The sequence below is a fragment of the Leucoraja erinacea genome, chromosome 13 (genome assembly GCF_028641065.1).
Source record: "Leucoraja erinacea ecotype New England chromosome 13, Leri_hhj_1, whole genome shotgun sequence".
Taxonomy (NCBI): domain Eukaryota; kingdom Metazoa; phylum Chordata; class Chondrichthyes; order Rajiformes; family Rajidae; genus Leucoraja; species Leucoraja erinaceus.
The window spans coordinates 28908296-28931345 of NC_073389.1; the positions used below are offsets into that span (position 1 = coordinate 28908296).

Below are 23050 nucleotides of genomic sequence, written 5' to 3' on the forward strand. Positions count from 1 at the left end.
ATAGATGGGGAGAGTCTTGACTGCATGCTGGCACTGACCTTCAGGATATAAAAGTCGGAATTTTTATCATCAACCGAGACAAAGAAACTAATGAGGATGTTGTTTCCGAATATCCCTCGGAGAAAAGCTAAAGTCTCCAGCAGGTCAAATTCATTCTCCTTCCAGGTTCCGTTAGCACCATTGTTTTCCTCCAGCACAGGCCAACGCAATGGAGGCTGCTTCAGGAAGTTAAGCAATGGTGTGTCATCTTCCAACTCTATGGCAGCTGTAAACAAAGGAGAGAGTGAACAATTATTCAAAATATTGTTAAAGGCATAAACTGTGTCTCCTCCCGCCCCCAGGAGGCTACTCCAAGTGTCAAACAACCCAGTGTTTCATAACCAAGTGTCAGGAGTTCCAGGAAAATAAAAACAAAACAATTGCTTAAGAATATTGAAGAATATAAAGGGAACCTCTATTGTGGGGGACCAAAAGAAAGGAGAAGAGAGGGTGAAAAAGCGACATGAACTGTTCTGGGAAATTAGCCATGCAAAAGAGAGCTGGAACTCGAAACCCACTTCTCCAAAAAGCTGTGGAAGTGACAACACTGGGTAACGTGTGATAAGCACTCATGGATTTTTAACATCTTTGTCATTTGCAGAGGTTTTTCTAATAGCAGCTCTTGATAGAAGCAATCCAACAGCTTGGTCTTCTTCCAATCATTCAACACTTCCAAGATCCCTTCCGGGCTCAAGCTGATACCATGAACATCTGAATGCAATTTGTGAGATTTTACATAGATTAACACCCGTTCCTATTCCTAGAGCAAAAGGCCTCAGGGATGCAAGATAAGTTTTGCAGAAAGACTTACATTCATTCATACACGACTGATATAGCTGCTTTGCTTTCTGTATGGCTTCAATGTCGTTTTCTGCATCAATTGGGTTTTCCAACAGTGCTGCAGGGAAAAAAAAACAAATAGTTAACAAAAAAAATCAGTTTGTGCGTACAGTGATATCAGAAACAGATTTTAAAAACAGAACAGCGAAGATGGTTATCAAAATTTAAAGCAGGATCTTGATCAGTTGAGCAAGTGGGCTTAGGAATGGTTCATGGGGTTTGATGCAGTGATGTGGAGGTGTAGAAGTGTGAGGTGTGGCATTTTGGGAAGTCAAACCAGGACAGGACCTTCACAGTGAATGGCAGAGTTCTGGGGAGTGTTGTAGATTAGAGGGATCTAGCAGTGAAAGTAGGTGGTTCCTTTGAAAGTGCAGTCACAGTTAGATAGGGTGGTCAAGAAGGCTTTCGGCGCATTTGCCTTCATCAGGAAATTGAGAGTAGAAGATAGACGCAAAGTGCTGGAGTGACTTGGCGGATCAGGCAACATCTCTGGAGGAAAAGGATGAGTATATCTGGTATATCTTGAGGATGTAGTAGCAGCTGCAGTTCGTTTCTACACATATTGGGAATAGAAGTTAGGATGTTATGTTACGGCTGTAGAAGACATTGGGAAGGTCACATTTGAGTATTGTGTTCAGTTTCAGTTATCCTGCGATAGGAAAGAAAGCAGAGAAGATTTGCCAAGATTTGAGGGCCTGAACTATAGGGATAGGTTGGGCAGATTAGGGCATTATTCCATGGACCACAGGATGATGAGGGATGATCTTATAGAGGTGTATAAGATCTTGGGGGGAATAGATAGGGTAGATGCACAGAGTGTTTTTCCCAGAGCAGATGAATTAAGAACTGGAGGTTATAGGTTTTAGGTGAGAGGGGAAGATTTAATAGGAATCTGAGGGGCAACTTTTTCCACACAGAGGGTGGTGGGTATATGGAATGTGCTGCCAGAGGAGGTAGTTGAGGCGGGTACTATAACAACATTTAAAAGACATTTGGACAGGCACATAGATAGGAAAGGTTTAGAGTAATATGGGCCAAACGCGAGAAGGGTGGGACTAGTGTAGATGGGGCATCTTGGCGACTTGGGCAAATTGGGCAAAGGGCCTGTTTTCCATGTTGTATACAACTCTAAAATGTTGGAAACACAGATCAGGCAGCATCTGTGGAGAGAAATATAGTTAATGCATCTCAATGAGATATATTGGAAGAATTGGGAAAGGGGAACAGATAAGATGAAGGGTTTGGACCTGAAACCTTAACTCTTCCTCCCTCCACGGATGCTGACCAACGCTGGATGCGACCAGTATTTCCTGTGTTTATAATGGGATTTGAGCGTCTGTGTTTTATTTGAGGCCCTGAAACATATTTACTTTGAGTGGGGAAGGGCATTAGTTAAGTTGCATGTTATTCCCATCTGCAGATATTTTGGACTGACTGCAGGTTGGTTTTTAAGGGGCAAGGAGAGTGGGACCAGGTGGATGAGGGCATACAAGCCATATCCTCCTCCTCCCACGGGAGACCAGGAGATGGCAAAGGAGGTTTCCTCTCTCAGTCAGGGGCTGCTTCACTTCCACTAACATCAGGAATCCTAGGCATCCTACATGGATAGCCCATCAGGACATGTGACTCTGTGCCCAAAACCCATTTGGTTACAATAAGCTTTCCATGACAACTATATGCCCTTGAACCAAGCTTGATCCCCACATTGGGTGCTGAATGTGTGGAGTTTGCACGTTCTCCCCCAAGACCACACGGGTGTCTCACGGGTGCTCCAGTTTCCACCCATAACCCAAAGCTGTGCAGGTCAGTGAGTAAATTGGCTGTAGCCCTGGCTCGATGGGCTGAATGGCCTCATCTACTGTCATGAGAATGTGGCAACTGTTAACATTTGTTGAAGTCTCTGCAGTGACATCTTTAGACAGCAGTAGTCCATTTGGACCTTTGGACTTATTCTATCATTGAAAGGGATAAAACAGACTAATATTTCACCTCCATTTCAACCTCCACAGGGGGGTAAGGAAAAGGATAAAATGGGATTAGTGAGAGTTTAATGCAAACAGATAAATGATGGTCGATATGGACTCGGTGAGTTCAAGGGCTTATTTCTGTGCTGCATCGCTCCAAGTCTCTATGGTAAGCCTGGTTCACGTAACTCAACCCTTTTGTCCCAGCCTTTTAGCAAATGTGACTGGGCATCTTTTACTTCCATAAGTAAATCCATCTGGTTCAAAATATATACTTTACAATATTAAGGTTGTACTGCATCATTTGGCTTGCAGTATTGCCTTGAATAATTTGTTGTATATTTATCTCTTGTGTAGCATTTACCGATAATGTGTTTGTATAGCTACAGCACGTAAGAATTCCATTGCTCACGTCCCAGTATGTACGACAATTAAATACGCTTGACTCTTGAATGGATGATGGGTGCCATAAACTCTCAAGCCCTCAGCTGAAATATACAAAGTGTTGTCCCATATTCTAAATTCTACTTATTCTAAATGACTGATAATGGACTTCACTTCAAGCATGTGATCAGACAAATGTTGGGAAGGGAAGGAGTCCCCTCCCTTCTCACCCACAGATGACAGATCAATTTGGTTTGTGATATTTCTTGGCATCTGCTGCATATTTGATTGGCCACGCATGGTTTGGAGATTAACCGCAGGGGATGTGGTCAATTTATTACAGATTCCATTGGCTACTCATGTTTCTCATATGATCTGAGTCCCGAGGTTAGGTTATTTGGCAAACTGTCCCCAGCTCATTATTTGAAGAAAGAACAATGAAGATGGACACAAGGTGTGAACTGCTGCAGTGCAAGATTACCAACCACCAGAGCAGCATCAGGAATAAGATCAATGTTATATATTTGATACAAAGAAAGGGGGATGCGTGTATGTGTGTGTGTGTGTGTGTGTGTGTGTGTTAGAGGTCAATTATCCCTGCCCCACAACCTCACTGCAGGTGTTGCTCTGGGCAGGGTCCTCAGTCCAATCCGCTGTTTCATTGATGAGCTTCAGAAAGAGATGGTCACTGATGATGGCACAATGCTCAGACGTTATTTGAGGAAGGAGATGAGGAGAAATTTATTTCATCAGAGGATAGTGAATCTTTGGAATTCTTTGCCACAGAAGGCTGTGGTGGCCGAGTCAGTGAATATTTTTAAGGCAGAGATAGATAGATTCTTGGTTAGCACAGGTGTCAGAGGTTATGGAGAGAAGGCAGGAGAATGGGGTTAGGAGGAAGGGATAGATTAGCCATGATTGAATAGCAGAGTAGACTTGATGGGCCACATGGCCTAATTCTACTCCTATTCCATATGACCTTATGACTTACTTCCTTGGCCAATGTGTAGTCCATCCTTGCATGCAGCACGACCTGGACAGCATTCAGGCTTGAGATGGGAAGTGCATGCAATGACCAGCACCAAGAGCAGACAGCTGAACCACCTCTTTGACATTCAATGACATTCCCATTATCCACCATCATAAACATGCAGGGTTCAGAAACTCAATCGACCAACCATGTAAATACAGTAGCTGCAAGAGCAGGTCAGATATATACTGAGATGGGTGACTCAACTCCTCCCAAGGTCTCCCCATCACCTATAAGGTACAATGATAAAACACTCTCCATTTGCCTGAATGAGTGGAAGTTCAAACAACACACAAACTTTCAACACCATCCTCCACCCTGAACGTTCATTCCCTCCACTACTGGGATACTGTGGCTGTGATGTGCCCCATCCCCAGCCTCCCCATCAGTGGCTCCCTAAACCTGCAGCCTCCAAAGCCAGGGACAATGGCAACTACTGTATGGGAATACCACCACTTGCAGGTTCCCCTCCATGTCGCATCCTCTCCTAATTCGGAAAGATAATGCTGTTCCACCATTGCTGCTGAGGGAATGCTTGCTTTTATAGGTCGGGGCATTGAGTTTAAGGGCCAGGAAGTCAAGATGCAGCCTTATAGGACATTGGTTGGGCTGCGTTTGGGGTTTTGTGTACAGTTCTAGTTGTTCCATTACAGGAAGGATGTGGAGATTTTAGAAAGGATGCAGAGGAGGTTCACCAGAATGATGCCTGGATTAGAAGGTATTAGGTCCTCAATGTGTATTTCTCTATTTTTACCAGGGTGAAAGATATGAGAAGAGGGGATGGAAGTGCCTTGATGGCAGTCAGTATTACAGTCGAGGAGGTGCTGAAGATCCGAACAGGAATGAAATAGACAGATCTCCTGGGGCAGATCGGATATATACAAGGACACTGTAGGAATCTAGAGGAAATTGCAGATGCCCTGGCTGAGATTTATGAGTCATCATTAAATACGGGTGAGGTGCCGGAAAACTGGAGGGTGGCAAATGTTGTGCCTTTATTTAATGAAGGACTGCAGAGAAAAGCCTGGGAACTACAGGCCAGTGAGTCTACATCTGTGGTCAGAAAGTTACGAGAGAGTATTTGGAGGGATTATATATACATAGATAGACAAGGCCTAATTAGGGATAGTCAGCACAGTTTTGTACATGAGCGATCGTATCTCACAAATCTGATTACATTTTTTGCAGATGTAACCAAAAGGTTTAATGAGGGCAGAGGTAGGCTGCTCTAGAAGGTTAGATCCCATGGGACGCAAGGAAAGCTAGCCAACTGGATAGAATATTGGCTTCATGGAAGGAAGCAGTGAGTGATGGTAGAAGGTTGTTTTTCAGACTGGAGGCCTGAGACTGGTGGTGTGCCTCAGGGTATGGTTCTGGGCCCATTGCTGTTTGTCATCTGTATCAATGATTTGGATGAGAACGTACCACACATGATTAGTAAGTTTGCAGATGACACTAAAGTGGATGGGATTGTAGTTAGTGAAAATTGTTGTCAAAAATTGCAGCAAGATCTTCATCGCTTGGGCAGGTGGGCTGAGGAATGGTTTATGCCATTTAATACACAGAAGTGAAAGATGTTACATTTTGGGAAGTTTAACTATTTCAGTGAATAGTAGAGCTCTGGGGAGTGCTATCAAGCAGAGGGTTCAAGAAGTGCAGGTACATAGTTCCTTGAAACCTTTTTTACACATAGGGTGATAGATATATGGAACAAACTGCATGAGGAGGTGGTTGAGGCAGGTACAATCACATTTAAAAAACATTTGTGTAAGTACATGGATTGGATGGGTTTAGGGGGATATGATACAAACACAGGCAGGTGGGACTAGTGGAGAAGGGGAATGTTGGTCAGTGTGTACAAGCTGGGCCAAAGGGCTTGTTTCCACGCTGTATGATTCTATAGCTCGATGACAGTCACACAGTACAGGTGCAGCAAGCTGTAAAATCCTCCGCTGAAATATACGGAGCACTGACCCATCATAATGACAGCTGAGCAGACTGGATTTTTACTTGTTCAAAATGACGAGCAAGGGACTTCACTTCAAGCATGTGATCAGACAAATGTTGGGAAGGGAAGGAGTCCCCTCCCTTTTCACCCACAGATGACAAATCGAGTTGGTTTGTGATATGTTTTGGCATCTGCTGCATATTTGATTGGCCACGCATGGTTTGGCGATTAACCGCTGGGGATGTGGTCAATTTATTACAGATTCCATTGGCTAGTCATGTTTCTCATATGATCTGAATCTTGAGGGTATGAGTTATCTCCAAACTGTCCCCAATTCATTATTTGAAGGAAAGGAAGAACATTGAAGATAGGCACAAGCAGTGACCTGCTGCCGTGCATGAGTTAGCCGCTGATTACCAGCCACCAGTCCAGCAACAGGATTAAGATCAATGTTCCACTTTCCTGTGTCAACAGCAAAAACATTTCAGTAAGCAGCAGCAGCAGTACTGCCACCCCACTCCCAGCCACACAACACACCTTCCACCATCAACCCACTGACACACATACGACTGGGAGGCCAATTTCCACAAATACACCACAAAAAGCATCCTCAGTGTGTTGCAGATAACTTCGAGATGCTCTGCCCAACACCACAAGAAATTGCAGAGGGTTGTGAATGTAGCCCAATTCATCACACAAACCAGCTCACCCACATCCACTCCATCTGTACTTCACATTGACTTGGGAAAGTAGCCGGCAGAATTGAAGAGCACTCACACGCTGAGTCTTCCATCTTCTCCCCTCGCCTGTTGAGCAGAAGATACAAAACGTACCACCAAGTGCTTGAAAGCACATTCCACCAGATTCAAGAACAGCTTCTTCTCCGCTGTTATCAGACTATTCTGCGAACCACTCGTGAGCCAAGGGGGGCAGTCCCAATCTTCCTTCTCACCCACAGATTGAGGCCTTACACTTTGTTTTTATCTGTAGCTTTTATGTAGCTGCAACTCTGTATTAGACTCTGATTGCTTTTTCTTTTTGGTCTACCAGATCAAATGGAGACACAAGATATTCTGCAAATGCCAGAATATTAAGCAAAACATAAAGTTTTAGAGGAACTCAGTAGATCAGTCTGCAGCATCTGTGGAGAAGTTGTTGAGGGTGAGAACAAGTACCGTACCCATACAGAACTCATTCATCTCATTAACTTTACTGCACCCATGCAGAACTCATTGATTTTATTAACCTTATCACTAACTTCCACACTGCCCTCAAATTCATATGGACTATCTCTGAAACCTTTCTCCCCTATCTTGATTTCTGTCTCCAACACAGGGTACAAACTATCAATATGTCCTCTTTCATTAGTAAATGTGGTTTCCTCCCTGCAGTCAGAGATGGATCTCTCACCCATGCCTTCTGTGTGTCCTGTAGTTCTGCTCTCTCCCCCACCTCCCCCAGGCAGAACAAGTTTGGAGTTTCCCTTCCTTAACTTAGATTTCAACAGCTTCTACATCCAACATATCATTCTCCGACATTTCCGCCATCTCCACATGATCCCACCAACAGTCACATCTTCCAATCCCCGACTCTTTCCGCCTTCTGCAGAGACTGCAACTCCTTGGCTCACTCATCCCTTCCCACTCAAACCATCCTCTTCCCAGTTCGCATTCCCCTGCAATCACAGGAGTTATAACACCTGTCCCTATACCTCCACCCTCATCCATCCTAGGACCACAGCAGACCATCCAGGTGAGACAGAAGATCACATGCACCTCCTTTCACTACATCTACTGCACCCAGGGTTCCTGATCTGGCCTCCTATACATCAGTGAGACAAAGCAAAGCATGTAGCATTCAATTTCATTAACTCTCCAATGATTTTTCAGAGCAAGAAGATACAATCAAATAAATGACTCCAATCTATTCAGCATCGTGACATACACGAGAAAAGGTAGTTTACAACATGTTATTCTATTTTTTAGATACTGGCCAATATATGAAAAATATCCCTACTGCTTTGGAATTATTCTGCTTGTAGCAAGCAGCATTAATTTCCTTTAACTTTGCAATACCTTTTCAGGGCAAGGTGCTACAATCAAATAAAGTTAATGCTGACTCCAATCAATTCAGCATCATGCATCAGGAAAGGTAGTTGACAACACGTTCTTACTAACTACATTTTAGTTAATGGCTGATCAATGAAACATAAGTATTCTGCACTGGAACACCGAATCGGACTGTTTGCAATAAGCAGAATTCAAATGCCCCATCTTTACAATAACCTTTCAAGACAAGGATATCCAATCAAATAAATGACTTAAATCTAATCAGCTTCATCAGAAAGGGTCATTTTAAACACTCTATTATTAACTACTTTTTAGTAAACAGCTGTTGAATGAAAAATAACTACTGCTTTGGAAACAGTGAATTACTCTGTTTGCAGCAAGCGACATTAATTTCTATTAGATACAGAGATACATAGACAATAGGTGCAGGAATAGGCCATTCGGCCTTTCAAATCAGCACTGCCATTCAATGTGATCATGACTGATCATCCACAATCAGTACCCCCTTCCTGCCTTCTCCCCATATCCCTTGATTCCACTAGCCCTAAGAGCTCCATCTAACTCTTTTGAATGCATCCAGCGAATCGGCCACTACCTTCTGAAGCAGAGAATTTCACAAATTCACAACTATCTGATTGAAAAAGTTTTTCCTCATCTCAGTTCTAACTGGCATACCCCTTATTCTTAAACTGTGGCTCCTGGTTCCGGACTGCCCCAACAACGGGAACATGTTTCCCGCCATTAGCTTTCTTCACCACCTGCTGTACCTGCATGCTTACTTTCAGTGTTCAAGAAGGAACTGCAGATGCTGGAAGATCGAAGGTACACAAAAATGCTGGAGAAACTCAGCGGGTGCTATGGAGCGAAGGAAATAGGCGACGTTTCGAGCCAAAACCCTTCTTCAGACTGATGGGGGGTGGGGGGGGGGGAGAAGGAATTAGAAGAATTCAACGTTCATGCCAATTCAACGTTCACTTCATATTCCGCCCGGGTTGCTTGCGTCCGGATGGCATGAACGTTGAATTCTCCCAATTTTGCTAGCCCTTGCTGTCTCAATGGATTCCCAATAATCAATATTAGTTTTCTTCAAATGTCCTTCTTATAATGAAATTGTGAGAAGTAAAATACTGAGCAGTTATTAAAATGACACAAACGGGCTGTGAAGTCTGAAGAAAGGTCTCAACCCGAAACATCACCCATTTCCTCTATCCAGAGATGCTGCCCGTCCCACTGAGTTACTCCAGTATTTTGTTTCTTTAGTCACAGCTCTGATTGTTGACTGCTTCAAATCACATAATTGTGAAACTAAATAAGAGAATAATTTATCATCCCCTTGGAAAAAGGCAGTAAGACCTGGTCCACATATTCCCACTGAAAATATTTCTGCAGATCATTGAAAATATGCCCTGGCATTGTTCAAAGCAGCAGAGCCCATTTTTACATGCTGACCAACCTTCACCTGTCAGCAAATACCATTAATATCGCACATTTATCACTGGTTCACAAATCTAAAAGGTGCAATGTTGAATCATGACCTTTCTTTCAAAATTGGAAAATGTATGCATCAATTCAATCCTATTTGTATATATTTTTTAAAGTGAACCTGCCTCTTAGCTTGACTTTGACATTCTGTTGAACCCAGGCATACGTCCCATAGCTGGAATAATCCTCAGGGATGGGAGTCTCCTTCTGCCACCTTCCACAAGCAAAATTGAAGAAGTTGTCACATGGATCTGCTGACCAGTTGATTTTGTTAAATATGAAAACAGCTGGAAGAGGAAACGAGAACACAGTCAAACACCACTGACACTAATGTTCTTATTACAGGCACTTGTGTGAAAGCCATTGCAATGTTACCACAGTTCTTGGGTATGAATGCAATATTCATATCTTTGTGTCACGTCCATGCCCTCAGCCCAATGAGAAAACAAACAAGAAGTGATCTTCAAGATCTCCCAATCCAATACATGATCTCCTAAAACTCATTAAGCTCTGAACTACACAGCACAACCCTAACCACAAGCCTACCCTAGCAATTATCTACTATGGGCTTTGTTCAGTTCATCAGTATTGCACTATTATGGTGTTGTTTCCTAGCATTACTGATTATTTATTGCATTATTGATCATTGTATATTTACTGGTTGTGTTGCTGCATTAATGCGCCTGTAAAGTGCTGATCAAACCACGGGGGACATGATAACATCCTGCCACACCCTACACCCCCCACTCCCCCAACACTGCCTGGCAGAACATCAGATAGATTAGGGGATAAGACATTTAATATGTGATGACAGCTTGTTCCGAAGGGAGTAGGCCGACTAATGCATTCCTTTCTCCATGAGAAATACACCAGATTGGATTTCTATTAATTCCATATGAAAATTCCAGCAACTCTCAATCTTGCTGAAGGTCATTCATACATTGTGTCCAGGTGCAGCTCCTTAAAGACCATGTTAGGGAACGAGCTGCAGCTGGATGACTTTAGGACCATCTGGGAGAATGTACGCTTCCTGGACAAGACTTATAGTCATTGTGGCCCGTGGCCATTTCCCTTCAAAACAGGTAAACCCTTTTGGATGCTGTTGGGTGGGATGACACATCTGGGTTGAGCAGGAGTACTAGGCATGACTGTGCATGGAGACTGGCTCTGAGGCATAGCAGGGAAGGGTAATGTCAGGCAGACCCATAGTGTTAGGTGACTCTTTAGTTATGCCCCTTTCCCACTTAGGAAACCTGAATGGAAACCTCCGGAGACTTTGTGCCTCACACAAGGTTTCCGTGCGGTTCCCAGAGGTTCCCGGAGGTTTTTGTCAGTCTCCCTACCTGCTTCCACTATCTGCAACCTCCGGCAACCACCTGCAACCTCCGGGAACCGCACAGAAACCTTGGGTGGGACGCAAAGTCTCCAGAGGTTTCCGTTCAGGTTTCCTAAGTGGGACAGGGGCATAAGGGACATAGACAGGAGATTCTGTGGCAACAAGCGGGACTCTAGGGTCTTGCATCCCTGGGGCCAGGTCCAGGGCGCCTCAGAGCAGCTGCATGACATTCTCAAGGGAGAGGGTGAGCAGCTGGAAGTCGTTATGCATGTAGGCACAAATGACATCGGTTGGAAAAGGAATGAGGTCCTGCAAAATGAATATAGTGTGTTAAGCAAAAGTCTAAAATGCAGGACCTCCAGGGTAGTGATCTCTGAATTACTCCTGGAATTACTTTAAAGGAAGTATGTACCGGAGTCCAGGTACATACTTCCTTTAAAGTGGGGTCACAGGTTGATAAGGTGGTCAAGAAGGCATTTGCCACATTGCCCTTTATCAGTCAGAGTTTTGGGTATTGAAGAAGGGTTTCGGCCCGAAACGTTGCCTATTTCCTTCGCTCCATAGATGCTGCTGCACCCGCTGAGTTTCTCCAGCTTTTCTGTGTAACCTTTTGGGTATTGAAGTTGGGATGTTATGTTACTGGGCTGTACAAGGTGCTGGTGAGGTCATAGTTGGAAAATTGTGTTCAGTTTTGGTCACCCTGTTATACTTTGGACGGCATGGGCAAGCTGGACCGCTGAGCCTGTTTCCATGCCATGCCTGCTGAAAACCCAAGAACAATGATCCTATATTCCGGCAGGAATTCATGCAGCAGATCGATGGATTCAGAGAAGAGTTTCTTCCCAGCTATTATCAGGCAACTGAACCGTCCTCTCACCAGTTATAGTGCAGTCATGACTTGTATATGTATAATCATGGATAGTCTTTTCTTTGACTGGATAGCTTGCAACAAAAACCTTTTAATTGTACGTCGGTACATGTTACAATAATAAACTAAACTAAATGAAAATATAGCCACAAATACCTCCCCCACCTGTTTCCAGTTGCCTACCAACTACTTCCCACCTAAATGTTTGCCTAATCTTGTCCCGCCACTCTTCCACTTTGCTATTCTGGCTCCTGCCCCCTTTACTCTTCCAGTCCAGGTGAAGGGCCCGACTGCCCAGATGAAAGGGCCCAATTCAAAACTCCAACGGTTCAATTCCCTCCACAGATTCTCCCTGACAGACCGACACCATTTTATGGCAATAAACCAATTCTACAATGGATGTGCCACCAATTTAAATCAGGGAAAAGCAATAAATGTTGGTCATGCCATCAAGAACCACATCTCTGCTATTTAATGGTGTCCTCAAAATCCTGCAGCTCTTCTGTGTCATGGCAACCAAGGTGTGGGAAGGCACCAGTATCCACAACTGAATTGGATGTAGGCTAGACCCCAGACACAGGCACTTGGGCGCGCTGATCGCTGATCATTCCCCAGGCTGCGGGTGCAAGCTTCCACCTTCGTTACAGACAAACTCAAGATCCAAGGTGTGAAATGTTCTCTGTGTTTTTAATCTGCTGAGTATGTAGACCTGCTGAGTGTTTTTAGCATCTTCAATTTTCATTTGGGTTTATCTGGAGAATTTTTAAATGTTCATAGAATCCACGGTGGTTTATAAATCAGTGAGCAGTTAAAGATGCATTAAGTCATCAAAGGCAGATGGCATGGATATTTTTTTTTTAAAGAGAATTTTGATTTTTGTTAGCTTGAATATGCAGATGATTTGACCCAAACACAGAAAGTCGTTGGGACAAACTTTGTGGTCGACATTGCTGACCCCCACTAAAAGTGTATGAGGTGAATTGAAGCAGCCCATTTTGAGTGCCATGCAGTAGGAAGAGCTGTTCTGGTCCCTCATGGGCATGTCAATGTGCATAAAGATACAGTAAACATTTGAAAGATTTACATCAAGTAATTTGAATAGAAACATAATTGAATGATGTGGAAGTATGTGGGTTAACGGGGGTCAAGAAGCCCAAGTTCAGTCAGGTATGGTGGGCTATCAACATTGTCCACACACCCTGCACCAGATTCCTGAAACAAGCACAGCGTTCCAAGCTGTCACAGGAAGACCAATGAAAAGATTTAAGATGTGATCCAAGATTCCTTGAAGTGTCCTCACCGACTCTTGGAAGCTACCAGCCCATGATCATTCATAGTGGAAAGGGAGTGGATGGAACTCTCAGGATTGGGAGCAGAGAACTTGCCTGAGTGGTAGAAGGAGTGACCATCTCACCACTAGCTACCCACGGACTCCCACCTCCTGCCCTGCCCACGGCAGGGACAGCAGTTCCCTCACTGGGCCACTTGGGAACCAACAGAACCAGAGTAGAAGCCACAAAATGGCCGTAAAGTGCAAGTACCTGTACAACTTTCATTGGACAAAGGTTTTGGAGGTTAACTGATAGTTTTAGTGTGTTATTTATTTGTGTGCATTTAATTGATGTCTTGATGTGTCAATGCGCCTGCAAAGCTGCAGCAAGCAGGAATTTCATTGTTCCAGTCCAAATGCAAATGACAACCAAACATTCTAGACTCTTGGGGATTGTGAGAGTAAAGAAGTACAGGATGATATATTCATTGGGCCAGCCACAAATAGAGCAATGTGTGTGGTCTGGAGCCCTCCAATAAAGATGTTGCAGTGAGCAGCAGAGAGCCTGTGGGAGACTATAGAATTGAAGAACAGAGATTTGAAAAACTGGGGTTATTTTTACAGCAGAGACTGAGATTTAAATTTTAATGGCTTTTATGAGAGTGAGGGGGATAAATATTTATTTTGCTTCCCGGCCACTGAACTTAAAATTGCCACCAAAAGAGAGGATAACATTTAATTTTCTTCACACAGATTGCTGGAGTATGGCAAGATTAACCACAAAAAACACTGCATCCTTGAAGGCAAACCAGATAAACACTTCAGAGAAAGAGGGAAGAGGCAATATTCTTAATTTGAAACCGGGGTAATAGAATTACTTCTGGATTGTCACGGGTTGTGGACAACGATTGGAGCAGTGGAAATAATTTGGAATGAGAGTAATAGAGTAATTCAGCACAGTAACAGGCCCTTCTGTCCAACTTGCCCAAGCTGACCAAGATGCCACCATTCCCACCTGCCTATGTTAGGCCCACATCTCTCCAAACCTTTCCTGTCTATTATACCCACCACCCTCTGTGTGAAAAAGTTTCTCCTCGGGTTCCTATGAAATTTTCCCTCTCACCTTAAACCCATGTCCACTGATTCTTGATTCCCTTACTCTGGGTAAAAGCCTGTGTATTCGATTTATGCACTTTTATAAGATCACCCTTCATCCTCCTGCGCCTCAAGGAATATAGTCCTGGCCTGTTCAACCTCTCCCTATAGCTCAGTCCCTCAAGACCTGACAACATTCCTTGTAAATCTTCTTTGCACTCTTTCCAGCATAGCCACGTTCTTCCTATACTCTACATGCAGCCTCATCTACAACTGTAACATAGCATCACAACTTCTATACTCAATACCCCTACAGATGAAGGCCAGTGTACCGAAAGCCTTCTTGACCACCCCATCTACATGTGACACCATTTTCAAGTAATTATGCACCTGCGCTCCTTGATCCTTCTGTTCTATCACATTCCCCAGGACGCTGCCATTCACTGTGGAAGTCCATGACTTGGCTTCCCAAAATGCGACACCTTGCACTTATCTGCATTAACTCCATGAACCATTGCTCAGCCCACGTCCAACTGATCAAGATCCTGTTGTAATTTTTGTAAACCACCTTTGCAACCTATGTTACCTTCCACTTTAGTGTCATCTGCAAACTTAGTAATCATGAATACATTCTCATCCAAATTGTTAATATAAACCCCAAACAGCAATGATCCATCCCCGAGGCATTCCACTAGTCACAGGTCTCCAGTCCAAAAAAAAAACCTTCACCGTCACTGCTTCAGTGAAGCCAATTTTCTATTGAGACAGCGAGCTCTCCCTGGATCCTGTGTGATCTAACCAAGTGGAACATTATCAAATGCGTTGCTGAAGTCCATGTAGACAACATATGTGGCTTTGCACTCATAAACCCTGTTGGTTACTTCTTCAAAAAACTCAAGTAGGTTTGAGACATGATCTCCCACTTACAAATCCACGCTGACTCTCCCTAATCAGCCCGTCTATCCAAATCCATACTTTATTCCTCAGAAAACTCTCCAGTATTTGTCTACCACAGATGTTAGGCTCACGGGTCAGTTGTTCCCAGGTTTTTCCTTGCAACCCTTCTTAAATAGAGGCACAACATTAATCACCCTCCAGTCTTCCGGTTCCTCACTGTGTCTAATGATAATTTATATATCTCAGCCATGACGTCTGCAATTTCTTCTTCAGCTGATCACAGAGACCACAGATATATCTGAACAGGCCCAAGAGATTTATCTACTTTCATACATCTTAGGATGTTCAGCATGGGTTTCGGAGGGGTTTATTTTCTCTCTAGAACCCTCTTTCCTCAATGTACTTTTAATAAACTGAGGAGCCATCTCCTGCCCTTTTTTGCCTTCCTGATTTCTTTTTTAAGTATGCTCCTCCATTCCCGAAACTCCTCCAGGGATACATTTGATCCCAGGTGCTCATATCCGTCACTTGCCTCCTTTTTCCTGGCCAAAGCCCCAATTTCTCTTGTCATCATTTTCCAGCTCTCACCTGCCGACATTGGATCCTGTCCCTCTGCAAATTGAGTTTGAACCTACCCATGGCACACTAGCAAATCTGCCTGCCGGGATATTGTTGCCCCTCCCATTCAGGTGCAGGATAGGGGAAAGAACAAGGTTAGTCAGCTTTCAATTAAGCGCACTATAACAAAAGCGTGGGCCAGTGGAACTGTTGATGTAGTCTTTGATACATACTGTAAAAAAGCCACGTTGGAATTGGATGTGTTGTCACAGAAGAGAATGAGGCTTTGGATTGACACAGGAAAAAATGGGATTCATTTGGCTTTGAAGGGGGGCTAAGAGGAGTGGGTGTAATGTGTTTTGGTTTAGATTCAAAAAGCCTACGAGGGGAGTTTTGGGATTTATATGGACCAGAGAAGAGGAGAAAGGGCATGGTAGTGGGATACAGTGCAATGGGAAGAGAGTAGGGCAGTGGAGTTGTTCCAGCAAAGAACTTCCCCGAGTGATACATAACTGTATGACCTAATGTGATATCACAGGTTATGTAAATGAAGGAAACCTTCACTAATCCCAACAAGAAAACATGGTCAATGAGTGCTGTGACATCAAGCTCCACCAACAAAGAGTAAGTGAATTGTAGTACTTTCTGGATCACTTGGAACTGAACCTTCAATGTGGTAAACAGGTACATGGATAGGATAAGTTTAGAAGGATCTAGGCAGGTGGGAGTAGTGTAGATGGGACATGTTGGTTGGCGTGGGCAGGTTGGGCCGAAGGGCCTGTTTCCACACTGTATGACTCTACGACTCTATAAAGGTTTGTTCAGAGTATAAATACATTATTTGTTTTCCATTGCTCCCAAACTAATCTTCCTGATTTTTCCTGATCCCAAGCCGATCTGGCTCCAGTCTTTGCCAAGGCTGACTGATTACCAGTACCAATGATACAACTAACATTCCAAGAACAACTAGAATGGTGAACCTGATGCCATCCCATGGCAAGGAAGGTGGTAGATTGAGTGCTCTGGGCAGGTGAGAAAAGCCAAAAAAAATTGTTATCATCAAAGTACTCAGGATACCAACAAAAGTCCAAGTATATTGCAATGTCATCAGAAATCTCAGCAGAACAGTATGTTTGAGACGGGGTTTGACCAATCTGGGAATATGGTATTACATGCACCTGAAGAGGAGAAAAAACTAAAAAACATTCTCTCTCTCCGTCTCTCTCACTTGCCTATTTCTCTCTCTCTGGCTCTTGGTCAAGAGCGAGTCTATGGCAAAATGACCTGAAATAGAGGGTCAAACTCCTTCAAAGGGAGAGCACGAAGGACCACCAAGCATAAGAAACCTGTTCCCTGAACAACAAAAAAAACAACAGCTGGAGAAACCCAACGGGTCAGGCAGCCTTTGTGGAGATGTTGTTTTGTGGAGAATGGACAGATGTGGTTTGGGGTCGGGATCCTTCTTCAGGCTTTCCACAGATGCTTCCTGACCCACTGACTTCCTCCAGCAGTCCAAGTATTCCAACATCTGCAACCTCTTGGTTCTTGTATCTCCAAACTTTGGTCCCTGCTTTTACAAAGTTCCTTAACCCTCCAAGGAAGACTAACCTGTCCAGTGATGATTCTTGTTACTTTCCCTGTTAGTGTACTGTCAGAGCTGCTTCCTTTTGGAACAGATTTTAAATTGGGGTCCTGCCCGCAGTCCTTAAATAGAGCTTCCTTTATAAAGGAGAAAAGTGCAACAAAACAAGCTGGGGTTTCAGGTAATAGCAAAGGTACAGCTTTCTAAGCAGCAGGGAATGGTACCCCAGCCCCATTGAGCACATCCTATGAAGGAAATAAAACATAATTCCACAAACGTAATAAAGTGGCCACTTACCAGCCTCTGCACATTCAGCTGTCAAGCAGTACTCCTCAGAGTGCAGACTGATCACTCGATTGCCAGCTGCAAATAAAACAGACACAAAACAAATCAGATTTCAGGGTTCTCATTTCCGGAAACAATCCGCCATGCTATTTTCAAAGTTATTTGGCTATGCAATGTTGAAATTGATTTAATACTAGTGTAACAGCTGCTTCTGAGCAGGTTCAGAGATTTTCTCAAGCTGGAAGTGAATGATTTGTGACCTCGGACTATAAATCCTACAAGTAAACTGCAGCAGAGAACAACTGGCACAAAGCCACGTCCAACGGCCTGCGTACATTCCCACAATACTACGACCACAGCTCAACAGGCCCAAAGTTACCAACTAAAATCCTGTTTTTTTACATAACTTAGCTTCAGGTGTGGCCTCCTGCCCAAGGTACTATCTACAACCCTCTGCCAATCTGAGGCCATTCAGGTCCCTAGTGCCTGCCCTTATATCAGACCTGTTCACCGTTCATCGCTTGGGCTCACCTGACAATGCTTCACATCTCCTACCACCCAGGTTTGACCCTGGCATGCCTGTGTAGAGTTTCTCCAACGACAAAACTGGGAGGTTAGTCGACTGCTGTGCATTGCTCTTAGTTGGCTGCTGGATATTGCCCTTGGAGCAAGTTAACCGTAAACGGAAACAAAAGGATTGTTGATGGACATGTCTTGAGTAAATTGAGAGGTATTGGAAAATAAGGATAAGGGAACAGGGGCTGTTCGGAATCAGAATGAGCCCAATTGGCCAAATGGCCTCCTGTATCATTATAAGATATTTAAAATATTCACTCTTCATATCCTTAGTCCAGTGCCAAAGTTTTGATGTGGCATCCCAGCAACAGTGACCATGCCTTCAGATGCCTCGATCTATATTTCTGGAATTTCTTCCATAAACCTCTCCTCCATAAAACTTATTTGTTCTCTACTTTGTCTTGGTATGTTTAGTTCCTGTATAAAGCGCTATTTGATGATATTCCTGAGAACAACTTGAGATCTTTTACTACATTACGAGTGAGTCAAGTCGCGTCGAATTGTGTTATTATTTGACTTAAAGCACCGAATAAGTGTTTTACACAAATTCCTTGGCGGGCCGATGACAAGTGTGCATGACAACAAACAATTTTATCTCCTCCCACTCCCGAAGCACGTTTTGTTTATTGTTTAAACACAGTAATATAGTAACGCACACAACAAGCTCCCACGCACAAAACACCAGATAATCTGTAATCTGTTTTAGCCGAAAATGGACACATAAAGCTGTAGCAACTCAGCGGAACAGGCAGCATCTCTGGAGAGAAGGAAGTGTGACGTTTTGGGACGTCTTCACCGGCTAGTGATGTGATGGCCGCGGGTGTCTGGACCAATTGCTGACAAGTCCTGCCACCCCCCGGCGACTTCATGTCCGTTATTTGGCTTTTCAGCAGAGCAGCCTTTCGGTTGGTTGCTTGTAGGCGATGCAGCCTATCGGTGAGTTGGAGTTTCGGCATAGCGGCCTTTCGTTGAGTTTGCTTTTAGGCATCCCACCCTTTCGGTTAGTTGGCTTTCCAACTTTGTTTCCGTTCGGTTATTTGGCTTCCACTTCTTTGCTTCGGCTTTTCGACCTTCGACGCCACGTCTGGGTACCCAGAAGACTTATAATTGTTGTAGCTGCTTCCAGTTTAGATTTTTTGGCTTCTCCTCAACAAGGATGGAAAGGAGAAAAACAGAATTTTATAAGTTGTGCACGTTGCAATTTAGAATGTTTAATGAAGGAGCAGCATTGGTGTCAACTGGTATTGTTTTAATCGACCTCACTCTAAGAGACATGTTGTTCAATGTCAAAGCAACTCCCTCAACTCTTGGCATGTGGGAGGAAACTGGGAAAACCCACACAGTTACTGGAAGTCCTATTGCAAGAAAACAATCATTGAAAAGTTATAGCAGAGATGGAGGCCATTCAGCCCAATATGCTGACACCAGCCCTCTGCTACTTCAATTTACCATGCCCTTCTCCAATACGACAGTGGGAGAAATGGATGTGCACTTAAGTGGGGAGTAGGGAAGAGAAGAGAGGGAAAGGAGAAGGAGGGGGTGTAACCTAAAATTGGAGAATTCAATGACCATATGGTTGTGTAGTAAGCGACCCAAACGGAATATGAATATTGTTCCTCCAGTTTGCTGGAGGGGTCGCTGTAGAAATGGGAAGTCGTTAAAATGGTTAGCAACCAGGAGATCCAACAGGCCTTTGCAGACTAAGTGTTCAGCTAAACAGTCGCCTGATCTACACTTGGTCTCGCTGACATAAAGGAGGCCATTTAGGAGCACTGAATGCAGTACATGAGGTTAGTTAGTGCCATTCATGGCTGGGCTTACCCCACAGTAAGGGAAGATTATACTCCCAAAGAGACCATTTGCGTGGAGAAGATGTTGAATTCAAGGCTCCATCTATCCTAAGCAAGCTTACTTAAAAGGTCCCATGACAGTCAAAGAAGAGCATGGAAATTTCTCTGGTGCATCAGCCAATGTTTATCCTTCAACAGGCTCATTTATATATAGCTGATTTTGTCTTTACCAGATTGTAGGATTCAGCTACGTACAAATTGGTACATACCTGACAATATTTAGGGTTTATGTTAGAAGGAACTACGGATTCTAGTTTAAACCGAAGATAGACACAAAAAGCTGGAGTAACTCAGCGGGACAGGTAGCATCTCTGGAGAGAAAGAATGGATGACGTTCGGGTCGAGACCCCTTCAGACTGGTTCGAGATAAGGAAACGAGAGATATAGACGGTGATGTGGAGAGATAAAGAACAATAAATGAAAGATTTGCAAAAAAGTAACTATGATAAAGGAAATAGGTCATTGTAAGCTGTTTATAGGGTGAAAATGAGAAGCTAGTGCGATTTGGGTGGTGGAGGGATAGAGAGAGGAAATGCCGGGGCTACCTGAAGAGAGAGAAATCAATATTTGCTGCCCAAGCGAAATATGAGATGCTGTTCGTCCAATTTGCGTTTAGCCTCACTCTGACAATGGAGCAGACTGAGGACAGAAAGGTCTGACAATAGACAATAGGTGCAGGAGTAGGCCATTTGGCCCTTCGAGTCAGAATATGATCATGGCTGATCATCCCCAATCAGTACCCCGTTCCTGCCTTCTCCCCATATCCCCTGACTCCACTATCTTCAAGAGCCCTATCTAGCTCTCTCTTGAAAGTATCCAGAGAACCAGCCTCCATTGCCCTCTGAGGCACAGACTCACAACTCTCTGTGTGGAAAAAGTGTTTCCTCATCTCCGTTCTAAATGGCTGACCCCTTATTCTTAAACTGTGGCCCGTGGTTCTGGACTCCCCCAACATCGGGAACATTTTCCTTGCCTCTAACGTGTCCAAACCCTTAATAATCTTATATGTTTCAATAAGATTCCCTCTCATCCTAAATTCCAGAATATACAAGCCCAGCCACTCCATTCTCCCAGCATATGACAGTCCCGCCATCCAGGGAATTAACTTTGTAAACCTATGCTGCACTCCCTCAATACCAAGAATGTCCTACCTCAAATTAGGGGACCAAAACTGCACACAATACTCCAAGTGTGGTCTCACTAGGGTCCTGTACATCTGCAGAAGGACCTCTTTGCTCCTGTACTCAACTCCTCTTGTTATGAAGGCCAACATGCCATTTGCTTTCTTCACTGCCTGCTGCACCTGCATGCTTACTTTCATTGACTGATGAACAAGGACCCTCAGATCCCGTTGTACTTCCCCTTTTCCCAACTGTAGGAATGTGTAGGAATGGGAAGAGAATTAAAGTGTCCAGCAACCGGGATATCAGGTTGGTTCACGCAGACTGAGCGAGGGTGTTCCAATAAATGATCGCCCAGTCTGCGTATGGTCTTGCCGATGTACGGTGCCCACATCTTGAACAATATTGGATACAGTAGATGAGGTTGGAGGATGTGCAAGTGAACCTCTGCCTAACCTGAAAGGACTGTCTGGGTCCCTGAACAGAATCGAGGGAAGAGGTATAGCGACAGGTGCAGCATCTTCTGTGGTTGCAGGGGAAAGTACCCAAGGAGGGGGTGGTTTGGGCTTATGATGGGAGAGATGAACCCCCATTTCCTAAACAATGAGGACATCTCGGATGTTCTAGTATACAACACCTCATCATGGGTGCAGATGCGGCGTTGACGGAGGAATTGGGAGTAGGGGTTAGGGTCTTTGCAGGAAGAAGTGTAGTTGAGATAGTTGTGGGAGTCAGTTGGTTTGTAATAGACGTCAGTCAATAGTCTATTTCTTGTGATGGAGACTGTGAGATCAAGAAAGGGGAGGGTGATGTCAGAGATGGTCCAAGTAAACTTGAGTGCAGGATGAAAATTGGTGGTGAAGTTGATGAAGTCCATGAATTTCATTTGGCTATAACGCATTGTGTTTCGTAAAAAGTAAAGGAGGTGAGACAGCTTGGTTAATCAAGGAAGGAGTCAGAGCAGTGGTGAGTAATTATATAAATTCACTGAGTGGTGATATGGAATTGGTTTGATGGAATTAATGAATAGGACGATGTGGATTCTTGATAAGCCGAATCATATAAGGGGAAGTTTCAATGGCATGTAAAAAGAAACATAGGTCATTTTATTTTCCATAATGATATGACTAATGGATAGGACAGGTTTGGAGGGATATGGACCAAATGCGGGCGGGTGGGTCTAGTGTATCTGGGACACGTTGGCCAGTGTGGGCAAGTTGGGCCGAAGGTCCTGTTTCATGACTACTGAAACTGGTAAATGTATTGAAGAGGAGGAATTTGTAGAGTGTTGGGGTTATTTCATAACAGTATGTTATGGACTCTACCCAGGGACAAGCTGTTTTATAGATTATATCATGTTTAATGACATAATATTAATGAAAGATGTTTTGGTTGAGGATCCCCGAGGGAGTGATCACAATGAGTTAGAATTCTGGATACAGTTTGGGGGGGGGGGTGAAACCAAGAGTGTAACCAATGTCCACAAATAAACACATTTATAATGGTATGATGTTGGATGAGCAATGCAGATATTTAAATAGTTTGTTCATAGCACTCAGCAGATTTATTCCTGTTAGAAAGAAGGATTCCATGAGAAAGATTGAAAAAGGAGGTCAAAGTAAATCAAAGACTGGAGCATATAAAGATTTTTTTAAACTACAAATGTGATCCATTGTTCAGGAAGAGAAAAACAGATAACGTTAGGGCTGTTAGCTTATTATCTGTCATTGATAAGATGCTGGAGTCTATCATCAATGAAGAAATAGCTAGTCATAGAGTTATATATAGAGTTATACACCTTCAACCCAACACATCCAGGCCAACCAAAGTACATTCCTGAGCTAGTCCTACTTTGG

The 23050-nt window shown here is 43.8% G+C and overlaps 1 protein-coding gene across 1 annotated transcript in view; it reads right to left on the reverse strand.

Moving 5' to 3' along the window:
• Window positions 1–23050, reverse strand: part of phex (phosphate regulating endopeptidase homolog, X-linked) — a 60484-nt gene that overhangs the window by 30381 nt on the left and 7053 nt on the right. The window contains exons 2-5 of the mRNA XM_055644717.1: window positions 17660–17725; window positions 9882–10043; window positions 851–937; window positions 39–265 (exon numbers count right to left, since the gene is read on the reverse strand). Coding sequence (XP_055500692.1) covers window positions 39–265; window positions 851–937; window positions 9882–10043; window positions 17660–17725 — 542 coding nt within the window. The remainder of the gene's footprint in view (window positions 1–38; window positions 266–850; window positions 938–9881; window positions 10044–17659; window positions 17726–23050) is intronic.